Here is a 12,161-nt window from a genome sequence, read left to right as displayed (position 1 = left end):
ATCTTCATAAACAAAAGCTAGTGCATTTGATGGAAGCAATAGCATGTTGAGGCTATCCTAGTTAAAACTTACGCTGCTAAAATAATTAAAGTTGTAAGTCAAGATTAGGAGCTAATTATAAATTAAAGATGAGATTAAGTGTTCATCTGACTCATTAATCAAATAATTAGTTAAGCAAACTTATGGCTGAGTCAAGATGAAGGATAGCTTTGTCATTCCAAGTTTGTCCGGTAACTTGTCATCATGTCAGCTTACCGACCAGAAGTATGGCAACTTCAACTCAACGCAACGCCATTCTTTCCAAGGGGGAGGCAAATCAAAACCCATCTCTTTGTACCCCTTTGCTATTCTTAAATGATTTGGGGAAAGGATTTGAAAAGAGAGTCTGACCTAACAGAAGAGAACATGCTGGGATCTAAATGTGATGGCCTCTTTCTTTCAGTTATTTTAGCTATCACCTTTTTAGCTGTGTTTCAATTATTTATGCACATTTGTGTGGAAGAATGTGGACACATAACATGTCAGTTAATGATGCAGATAGGAGGGTGGGACCTTTCATTAGAAGGAAAGCAAGGTACAGGCCTACCACCTTCCCTTTTCCCACCCACCAACATCACTCAAGCTCCCAAAGGATTGACAGTATGATGTAATAGGAGGCTGCGTTTTATATGAATGCCTCATAGAACTTAAAGATGACTCTACCAAGTATGTCATAGAATTCTTACACTTGAAGAGATAGATATCATTATTATTTGCAATTTGTATCCCATAAGCATCTGCCAATCTCATTTCAAAACTTTGCTTGCAAGTTTTTGTAGAATGCTTTAAGCTATATTGAAGCCATGCATGATCATTTTCTGGGACATTACAGCTTGTGCTTTTCAGTGCTGCGTAGAGGGCGCTCTATTTAATTAGACGTATTTAAGTCAGAGGCTTTGTTTGTATTAGATTTGGACTTATGCAACGCATTGCGAGATGATCTAATTTTGAAACATATTGCTAGGATTAACAAGGATTAGATGGAGAAAAATCTGATGAGGACGCAGTCTACTAGATATTCATAAATGAGGGAATATTACTTATGGTAAAGGTCAGATAAATCGCATAAGTTACATGTATCACAGTATCAGAAAATGAAGATCAAGTCAGATTGGAACTCGATTGCTGACAGGATAATGTTGTTCTCTCGATCATGGTTGTGATCATGATCGCCATAAAGAACAAGTTGCTTGGAGCTTGGATTAAGGACAGGTCTTTTAGAGGACACTAATCCACTTATCTAAATGAATATTACTTCTGTTTTTTTTTTTTAATCTTTTTCGGTCATATGAAGCCCATAGCTATCTATTTCCCGTTGGACAGGATAGAGAAATGCGCATTACTGCACCTCCTCGCCTCTAGAGGTCAAGAAAGGAGCCCTTCAGCCATTCAACTTGGATTTTATTTTTCTTTTTGCAGTAAGAAAAGATCTTAGAGATCAGCAGAGGAAGGATTTATAATCATAAGTTCGTTTTAACATGCAGGCTGCAATCTTGCCAGGACGTTTTTGTCATGCACTCAGCGGATCTCTCACTACCATATGCAAAGGGAAGCTAAAAAGAACGAAAAGAAAAATAAAACAGAGGTTCACGTAGCACTCTCAACGCAATAAATGGCTTCTCGATTGGCTCTCTCTTCTTGCTTTAACCCAATGAGACTTCAGAACCACTCATGAGATCTAGTCAATTAGTTATTACTTCAACGGAGTGCAACACCAAGTTCTTCACAGTTCTTGATGACAGCTCCTTTAGAAGATACATCAGAGGCTAAAAAAGCAAACTTGGGTTAAAGACCATGAGGTCACAGCAGTCTCTGTTTAATTGTCTGCGAATCATTTCCTAATGGAGCCCATTTGAATAATACTTAGAAGAAGATTACGTACTACATAGGATCCACGTACAGTGTTTAATGGTGGAAACAATGAACCAGTTTCAATACAATACGCCCTGTGAGTGTTAAGAGGGAGTACTCGATGGAATCTTATCACTAAAAGAGTGCTCCTTACCTACCCTGAGCACCCTTTCTAAGGCTTCTAGAGTCTAGACCAGCTGGAAAAATTGTAATCCACGCAATCCTTTCTCAGAACAGTTGTGTCAGGAGACAATGCCATGGGATTGCAGGTAACTTTTCCCTGATAACTGATCTGGATGAGAGAGATTTGTTGTTGGGTGGCGAGCACCCTCTTGTCTTGGCCGTGGCTTTAACAAGGCACTCGTCTTGATGTCCCAACTAAACTGGTACTGGGTCTATGATTTGGACTTCAGAACCGAGCTAATAGTAGGTGGATTTGGACCAAGTCTGAGTTGAAAGGGATGTCTTGGATCTTTTTCTCTTGATTCATCTCATTAATAACATGGATACCTGCTCTGATTGGAAACTGTGTCTAACTTCGGGACAATCGAATCTTAACTTGTGATATGCGTTGGATCTAAGTAGGACTGGAAGAAATTTGAGCCTAGTGTACCTGAGTCACCTGCAACACTACTTTTCTGCGCATCCTTTGTTCTAGTGGCGGTGTTCCTTCGTCCCGCAGAAGGAGAAACAAATCTAGATGCATAAAGGTTCATTGGCCATGGCTGAAGATAAGAGTAGAGAGAGAGAGAGAGAGAGAGAGAGAGGAGGGATTGTCAAAATTTAAGAGTTGGACAATATCCATGGAAGCAATTATGTAGGGATTTTTCTATCGAAGCAAACAGATGAAAAGCTGGACTTCTCAAGAAAATTAAGATTGTCAGGTTTGTTCTAAAGAAATTTCAGAAAACTATCCGTGTAAGGAAAATATTCCAAAAATATGAACTCCAATTCTTTGATATGACATAAATATACGAGAGCTCAGTGGATCACTGTGATGATAAATTTATATTTGATTAAGACATTTTTAATAAACTTAGTGTTAGCTAAAAAATGCACTCCCACTTCTGAGGAAAACGTGCTAAGTGATCAAATTTATTGAAGATGCATTATGAAAAGAACCTTAACAGTATGGAGATGGATGATCCCATGGACTGTTGTTTTAGGTAAAAGTAGAGATTTTAGCAAACAATCAAATTAAATCTTAAGAGGCAATGAGCTTCGCCCATGCAACGTCAATGCTCATGGACCAATATCTCTTGAGCAGCACAAAAATAGCAGCATAGGAGCTTGGTTTCTAAATGAAAAAAGCTTCACAGCACCACTCCTACTAACTCTCCAGTTCTCCTATGTACTGCACCAATTTCCAACCACCATAAGGAACCAGTGTCTCCTATCTCCAACATTTGGACCATCATTCCCTGGATGAACAATACATGCTCATTTGATCATATGACTCAAAGAAGCAACCGGCTACCAGATCATGAAGACACATGTCTTGCGCCTGGCATATAAATGATCAAAGATGCCACAAATATAATTGGTGGTATTAGCGACCAACCCAGCCACTGTCAAATCTCTCACTCTCAGGAATAAAATGCACCAGTTACATGAGCAAACTAAGAAACATAGCCAGGAGCAATGGCAAAACGCAAGCAAAGTATCTCAATTGGTATCGGTAAAATAAATATATATCAACATGATGGGGAACTAGAGTGGTTGAGGTGTCCAATCATGTAAGAAGAAAAAAGGCTGGTTAATGTTGGAATGTTCATTACTACAAAAATTAGCACACATGATACCACTCCCATGCCTTTTTACTCAACTTTTGAAACCTGATCTGTTTAAACATAGTTCAGAATTTCAGATCTCTCTTGCTCATTGATCATCAGGAACAAGAAGATAATGGCTTAAGATGGGCTTAAGAGGAAGAGGTGTAAGAACACTGTCCATCTATGGAATAGCTATGGAACTTAGCCTAAGATAAAAGTTCTAGGTGGTCTTAATGCAAGGCCAGATAACAATCAAACCTTGCTTGATAAAGAATTTTAGGATATGTAACTTACACTATCAAGTAAGCTAAACAAAGACTATATCGGACATAATACTAGACTGGTTGCCGTTCAGTTGAAATCAATCACACAAAAAGTTAGTTGATTGTTTCAGAAATTAGCCTTGAAAGATTGCTCAAAAGCACATAAATTGTTTCCAACGTCGACAGGCTGATTTGACAAATGTGGGGTACACCCCCTAGAATATAAGTATCTATCTCTATCCCAAAGAAAAGCATGTGACATTGATTTGAATGAGAAACCAATACAGGGCTGGTACCAACTAAAGCAGCTAGAGTTTTAACCAGTATTATAGTGCTGAATTTGATTATGCGAGCACCTAACCCAATCCTAGCACCCCTAAAGCAAGCAGGGCAAGTCTTCAGCCAGCATTCAGGTGATGAGCTTAGGAGAGGAGACCCTGCTGTAGAGACAACAGTTGTCTGATCATATTCATGAACTGAATTCAAGAGAATGCTTAGATACCATACAAGCAAATACACAGTCCCGGACTCCAAACTGGTTATCCCTTCAATCTAAGAACTATGAAGCAGAAGCATAGAAAATGAACAAAATGATGATCATTTAGGGCCTGTTTGGTATTGGTTTTGTTTTTTATATTGTTGTTTTCAAAAACACAAGAAGAACAATGAACTAACTTGTTTGATAAAACCTTTTTGTTTTTTGTTAATTTTTTGTAAAATATTTAGAGCTATTGGCAGCAAATATTCGTTGCTTTCAAAAAACTGTGAAAATAAAAGCAAGGGATAAAAGAAGTTTCTGTGCAAATGTCATCTTCATGTGGTATTTCACTAATTTGTAGAGGGGGAAAAACACAATAACAATTACGATGCCATATAGATCCTTTGTTATTAGTTTAAAGAGCCATCATTCCCCTACATGGCAGATACATATTTTCAGGGAAAATAAGGCCTTACAAAAACTATTTTGATTTTTTGCTCAAAGAAGCAGTGGCCTCGATGATAAACTATTTAACATCTTTTTGAAGATGCAGACACTGTACCTACAATACATTATGTGAATATCTGATAACTGCTAGCTTGACCCGTATATCTGATCATCCTATTTTGCACCATCTCTGTCTCGGTAATTGTGGGGACTGACCTTGTTGGAGATGGAGCAATACAATGGAGCAATTAGATACAGAATCAATTTCCAAAACAAAATACAAATATATCTCTGGGCATTTGAAGTTTCTAGCACCAGTGACAATAGGTGTAGCAATTTATGGGTATCCGACCCAACCCAACCCTAATGGGGTGGGTTTTATACGACCTGTTTAGCATAGGCAATGGGAACAGGTCTTAATTTCAAAACTCAAAGCAAATCCAAGGCAGGTGTGGATAATGGTAAAACTTTCCTTGAACTCAACCCAAATATCTATAACTCTATTAATCCCCTCCCACCCCTTTGCCCTAGCCACTCCCATAGCTCGTTCTGTGACTCCCGTCGTCCAATCATCCCCTCTATTTTCAACCAAACTCTAGTTGCAGTCCCCAAGACGATCAGATGCCAGCCGAACCGCCACTCTCCGTCTACACCTAGATTTCTGTCCACCAACTCGATCATTTAATATTTTCTTTTTATTTTGCCTTCTATATTATGATCACGTATTCTTTTTTCAGTTCCTATGGAACTTCTTGATACGATTACGGATTCTTACATCAATTCTCACGGATTTGAGCTACTTTAATTTGTTCTTTATCAAGTTTTGACTTTCTAAAGAACAATATTTTTGTTTTTCGTATTTTCTATTATTGTTGAAAATTTGGTGTGTTATGTTCTATATCTTAGACTCTTACTTTGTTTTTTATTATATGAAGTACCAAGATTTATTTTTACATTTTTTTATTTGTTTGATTTGCATATTAAAAAAAGTGATTTTTGCATCTTTATCCGACCTGATCCATCCAACCTACCCTGCCCCAAGATGGGTATGGGCACATGATTCCCAATTGCAAGACGGATCTAGGTAATGACCTACCCAACCTGTTGTCATCCCTAAGTGCTTATGCCCTCCCCTTCCCCCCCTTCGTGCATGCATGCCACATAGGTCAATTCTGAACCTGCAATCAGCTCTTGGAACAAATGGCTGAACACTCCATGAATGCAGCACTAATATCTATTTGATATTATCAGCAATTGTGTTTTTTTTTTTTTTATAAAAAACAATTGTGCTTGACTGTGCATGTTGCTTTTTTTCCTGTTGTCTTTCTGCATTTCGAGTAAAACTAAGTCTAACTTTCAGCAAAAATAGAGAAGACAGAGCTGCGAATTATTATTAAAACAAAGAGGAAGGCACCAATTTATACACTATAAAATATTTTGATATGTGAAAGAAAAAAGATACAGCAATAAAGTAAAGCAGGAAATCTACCAAAATCACCAATAACTTTTCGCATGTTATGTATATATGGTACAGCATGACTATAGCACAAAAAGAGTTCGTATTCCCCAAAGGGGATAAAACCAAAAAGGCTTCTTTTTTTTTTCTGGCCCAAAAAAAAAAGTTCAGCATCATATAAATAGATCTACCCTGTAACTCCTGACATTTGTACTCCTTTGATTCCCATACCTTTTTTTCTTTGTTTTGCTTTCTGCAGCATCTTTTTTTTTCTCTCAATTTGTATGAATATCTAGACATTGGCAACCCTATATCTGATTGATTAGCCTGGAAGAACATCATTGTTGTCGAGTGACCCCTTCTAGAAGTGGTGTGACAACAGAACCTAAAGAGACATCACCAATTTGAGAAACTTAAGTGGAAAGAATTCAAAAGCCAATGTACAATGCATGATATAATGGGAGAATAGAAAGCTAATTAGAAGAGTTTGAGTTGGCTCTGTTACCTTCAGTTCGATACTGTCTTGAATGATCAGAACTGGTGTTTCTCCAATACTGGACCAACCGCGCAATTTCTGCTTTAACTAGAATGGACAAAAGAGCACCAGCAATGAATGCCCCGAACATGAGCATCTTGAAAACAGAACCCCATCCACTACTTGATAGAAATCCGGTTAGAAGTGGCCCTAGAGCTGCACCAACTGATCCTGTCCCATCTATGATGGCAGTAACAGTTGCCAATGCTCGAGAATCTCCCTTAAGTGAGCAATGGGTTCCAAGGTCCGCAGAAACAGCAGTTGTTATGAGAGCATAAGGCCCATTAACAAATAAGCCAGTAATCATCATCAGTGCAATGTTCACAAACTTTGAAATGCTTCCATATCTGTGATAGGCATAAACGGAAGGAATAGCCAAATACATGAAGCTGGCTGCTGTAGTGGCCCTAGCTTTGAGTTGGTCAGATATGAAGCCGGCAAGGATCCCACCGATGATTCCGCCCACATCAAAAAGAGTTGAAAGGTTTCCTGCAGACTTAACTGACATGTACTCACCCCCTATAGCTGCAATAGAATATCAAAAAATGAGATCAACCATGTGTCCAGCAGCCAAAAATATGTCAATGACTTGATATAGTCATTGCTTAGTTAAACAATATTCTGATATGAATCAAGTCATGGACACTCATGACTTCCAGATAACCTGAGTCCGTTTTCAATATGGATAGTTAGACATAGAGACAATTGATGCTATTGATAACACTTCAACTTGACATGTGGTAATAAAAGGCATGTAATTTTGCAGCTGTTCATCTGCTTCCCTTGCACTTTGCAGCAGAATGTGAAGACAATACAATACATTCAACCACAACAAAATGAAATGATCCTGGCACTGTAAAATCAGCAGATTACTAATTTGGCATTAGAAAGTCAATGGTTTCACAACCTCAAAGCTAGTCTAGTCCCAAGAGATGAGCTATACCATTTCAATTCCAAAAACCATTAAATGTGACATGTCAAACAGCAATAATACTCAACTTGGGAATAGAATAATTTTGCTTCCTAACAATTTACTATTAACCTCTTGGCCTTACGAGGAGGAGGAGGAAGAAAAAGAAACCTGAAAGTTTATATGATTGCAAGCCAAGATACAATTTTTTGAAGTAATACATTTAGATTTTCTTCTTCTTTTTCTTTTTTTCTTTTTTCTTTTGGTCAAAAGTCTAGATGTTAGGATTAAGTCTTCTTAAACAGCCCCATACTAGTATAGTACAGTATGCCACTTCACCACACATTGCATATTGTTCAAAAAAAAAAAGGCGGCACAACAAATAGTACCAAGTGTCAATATAGGAGATTACCATTCTCATTTACCAGTATAAGTACCATACCTAGATGGTACATCCACCCGTACCACCTAGTAAAGCATTTATAGGGTATCAAGAAAGAAGGTTTAGAATGCTAGATCAAGTATATTTCAGTTTACCAGATCCTTTCATCAAAGTCCCTTCCCGCCCTGTCACACAATTCTGTGGCAGACTCGATTTTACCAGATATCCTAGCAGACTCAAATCTGATGATAACTTATAAGGCACTCTTCTAGCAACTAAGATTTTCCAGGATTCCTGCTCTCTGGAATAAAAGAATTGACTCCACTTAAAATGGTAATGGACTGTGATTATGATCCATTTATCCTATTTCTGCAAATTCTTCTTGATGCCTTCAACTTGCGCATTTATGGTCTTATATATTGAGTGACTTCAAGATTGCATTGAAAAAATTACAACTTGAATAAAAAACGGAATATGATGCCCATGCCAATTAGCTGTAATCCATGAGAGCATCGCAACCTTGGAGATCTACATTTGAGGGAAAAGGGGCTTTGCCATTCAGACTGCAAACATGGGAAGATAGCAGAGAGCTTCAGGATCTAAAAGATTCAAGATAGGTTTGAGGTTTCTATGGAAGTTTGGTTAAGCTTGTGGAAGAAAAAGAGAGAAAAAATCTAGAGTTTATTGTAGTTTTGCAGCTTTTGCTGGTGTAAGTTGAAATCAGAATTCAGATTGTATTTTTGATAACCTACTTGATGGATGTTGAAGTTCCATGCTTGCACAAATTGAAGAAGCCTAAAATGAAGAGACAAATACGTGAAGGGGGCAGTGTGCACAAAGGAAGTATTTTTGGAACTGTGAAGAATTTGCCCGACTGATACATCATGTGATACCATTACCCCTTCTGTCTCCCTACAAGTTTCATGGATTGCACATTCTAGAATTCTTGAAGTTTTTATTGTAGCCAGTAGGATTGGAGTCAAAACCAGTTATATTGAACCAAACTCATGAGATGTGCTACACATCCTAGGGAGAGGGATTTTCAAGAAAGTATATTATGAATAACATAATTTAAAGAAACCAATCCAGATTGTGCTACAAATATCAACTTCTAAAAATTTCTTAGTTTGACAATACAATTGAGGAAATAAATTATAGTTGCAAGAAACAACCTTCACGTAACAATTTGATTGCCAGGGAAACTCCAAATATTAGAAATAATTTAATATTATCATTAAGACTTGATGATGTGCATACTGGAAACAAATTTGAAGTTCAGAAACAACAGTGGATAATCAATTTTTTTATTCCTTGTTTAAACCCTTTTTTTTGAGTAATTTGTTTAAACCTTGATTAATACATTTGTTAACACATCCATTGCTACAAGCATCAGAATAGCTGCATTTAGGTCGTACCAACACTCCTTCTGAAGTCTAGTGGCCTTAAGCACCCTTAATTGGTGAGTTGTGACATCTCAGCAGTAACATCCCATCAGGTACCGGTGTTCTTCCTTCATTTAACCCAAATTCAAGCCACTTGAAGCACTTTTAGTATGTTGAAATCACCCTTCTCTGCTGGCAACTTTAAGGATTTGAGAATTATTGCGTCTGACAGGACGGCTTCCCTTGCTTATTTAAGTGGCATTAGGGCCTTTCATTCAATTTTTATTGACTTAGCAGCATCCCACCCAACCAGCTCCATCTCCCTAACTCAACCCAGTCCATCCTGACTCAGTTCTCCTAAAACACAAATGTGTTGAGATTATCGACCGTTGCATTCTTTCACTTGTTTATTCCTTAAGCAACTTCCCTTTACAAATGCCACAACCTTATTCTTAGCAAACTTCTACCCCTTCCACCTAAAGTTGACATTCATGACTGCTCATAATGGTCGTGTGGTCATGCATCACCCTACACTTTCTCAATACTGATCCTTATTCCTTTTCAGGAGCTGATCATTTTATGGAACAACAGATCCACCCTTGAAATTCACCAAGTTGATAACCTCTCTTCCTAAAATTTACATCTCATATGCTATATATATGGCAGAAAATTATAAATTATAGCATGGAACCTCCCATTGCCTTCCCACCTCCAAGCCCCTTTTCAACACATTCCCTCCAGTATACACCTGACATGAACTTCTATGCCATGACCAATAAGAATCCTTTCTCCAACATAAAGTTCCTTACACCTATCCAATTATTATATTTTTACTCTAGATCATGGAGTCAATTCAAATCAAATTCTAGAAAGTGTCTGTCATTTATTACAACACCCTTATATAAAAAGGAATAGCTGTCCATAGCTTCATTTTTTGTCTACGTGAGCAACCACATTACTTTATCTACTCTGGTCAATTCCACACATTGAATATGTCATTGCACACGGAATTTCAATCAAGATTGCAGCTTCCATTGAGAGATTGTAACTTTGTAGCAGTGCTGAAATGCAAACAGGGGAGGTATAGGAACAATTACCAGTCTGGCTAAGGTAAAATGGCAGCCAGTACAAGAACGTATAGGCCACGAGCTTCGCGAAGAAGAGGCAGAGTGCGAATGGTATCACTCCGGGGATCAAGCAAGCCTTCACAAACCCCACAGCACTCCCTCTCTCCTCACTTCCTCCATCATGCACTCGACCCTCCTCCTCATCTCTTCCCCCTTGGGCCTTCTTTCGAGGGCTAGAAAACCCAAGATCCTCCGGGTATGCCGCCAAGAACAGGAACACAAGAACCCCAGCGAGGGCAATCAAAGCCCCCGGAAGAATGAAGGACCAGCCCCACCCGTACTGGAGCACACTGGCGGCGAGTAGCGAGCCGCCGATGTTCCCGACCGAGGTGTGGGCATTCCAGATTCCCATTATAAGTCCTCTCTTCCGCTCGCCGAACCAGTTGCCGACGACGGCGACGACGGAGGGCCAGCCGGTGGCCTGGAGGAGGCCGGCGAGCATCTGCATGGCGAGGTAGAAGCCGAAAACGTGGAGGTGCCAGAAGTAGCCCATGCCGAATAGGCCGACGAAGGCGCCGCTGCCGATCATGCCGGCGGCGAGGAAGAGGCGGAGGTCGAGGCGGTCGCCGAGATGGCCGGCGGCGTACATCCCGATGGAGTAGCAGGCGAGGAAGGCGACGTCGATCTCGCCGAGCTTGGCGGTGCCGTCGGTGCCATCGAACGGGGCCCACCCGTGGGAGTGGGGCCTCCCGAGGGGGTTGGAAGGGAGGAAGAGGGGGCCGAAAGGCCAAGGGAGAGGGAAGGAGGATGAGGCCGAGAGAGCGTAATCGCGAGCGGAGTGGGAGTCGGGGTCGAGGACGGATTTGACGATGCTGGTGGGCTTGCGGGAGGCGTGGTAGCAGGCGTAGGCGACGAAGGTGAGGACGAGGACGAGGCAACGGTGGGAGTTGCGGCTCCACTCCTTCGCCCCCAGGCTTCGGGCCAGTCTCATCCCCGGCGGCCTCCTTCTCATTTTTATTTCTTTTTACTTTTCCCTTCTTAAAACAAAAAACGGGGGCCAAAAAGAAAAACAGAGATTGAGACTAAATTTTAGACATTGGGTTGGGGGGACTTGAGCCAGATTTGTGTCGGAGAAGAAAGAAGGTACGGAGAGTCCAAGGAGAGAAAGGAGGGGGGAGGGGGACTCGGGGGATCGCTCAGTGTGGCTCTCATGGAAAGGACGACCGAGAGTAAAGGAAGGAAGGAAGGAACGAGAGAGAGAGAGAGAGAGAGAGCAGCTACCGAGAGAGGTTGGGGACGGGAGGACGTGGCAAGCTGCGAGGGAGGGATGCATGCAGGTAGATGACACGAGGGCAGGTGGCTTCCGGGGAGGGGGGGAAGCAGGAGGTGGGGCAACGCAGGAAATTTACTCTGATAGAAACTCGTGATGCGTCCTTTTGGGAGTCAAAGATTTCCTGGTTTTTAATAACATTTGCTTGGATTTAGTAGAGGTATTGTTTTGATTGTGGTAAATACGTGTCGATCTGATGACCAAAGCTTTGCACGGTGGATTCACTAAGTCGGACGTGGTGGAATGGGC

At 40.3% G+C, this 12,161-nt stretch overlaps 1 protein-coding gene across 1 annotated transcript; it reads right to left on the bottom strand.

Annotated features, from left to right (window-relative positions):
• Positions 1-6,331: 6,331 nt before the first annotated feature.
• LOC103713608 (putative glycerol-3-phosphate transporter 4) lies at positions 6,332-11,913 on the bottom strand. The gene is made up of 3 exons (XM_008800604.4): positions 10,613-11,913; positions 6,812-7,366; positions 6,332-6,691 (listed from the first exon to the last, which is right to left on the bottom strand). The coding sequence occupies exons 1-3, from the start codon at positions 11,592-11,594 to the stop codon at positions 6,645-6,647; spliced, it is 1,584 nt and encodes a 527-aa protein (XP_008798826.1). The 5' UTR covers positions 11,595-11,913; the 3' UTR covers positions 6,332-6,644.
• Between the last annotated feature and the right edge of the window lie 248 nt (positions 11,914-12,161).

The sequence above is a fragment of the Phoenix dactylifera genome, chromosome 2 (assembly GCF_009389715.1).
Source record: "Phoenix dactylifera cultivar Barhee BC4 chromosome 2, palm_55x_up_171113_PBpolish2nd_filt_p, whole genome shotgun sequence".
NCBI lineage: Eukaryota > Viridiplantae > Streptophyta > Magnoliopsida > Arecales > Arecaceae > Phoenix > Phoenix dactylifera.
The sequence above is the reverse complement of the archived record's forward strand: the minus strand, read 5'-3'. Positions and strand labels throughout refer to the sequence as shown.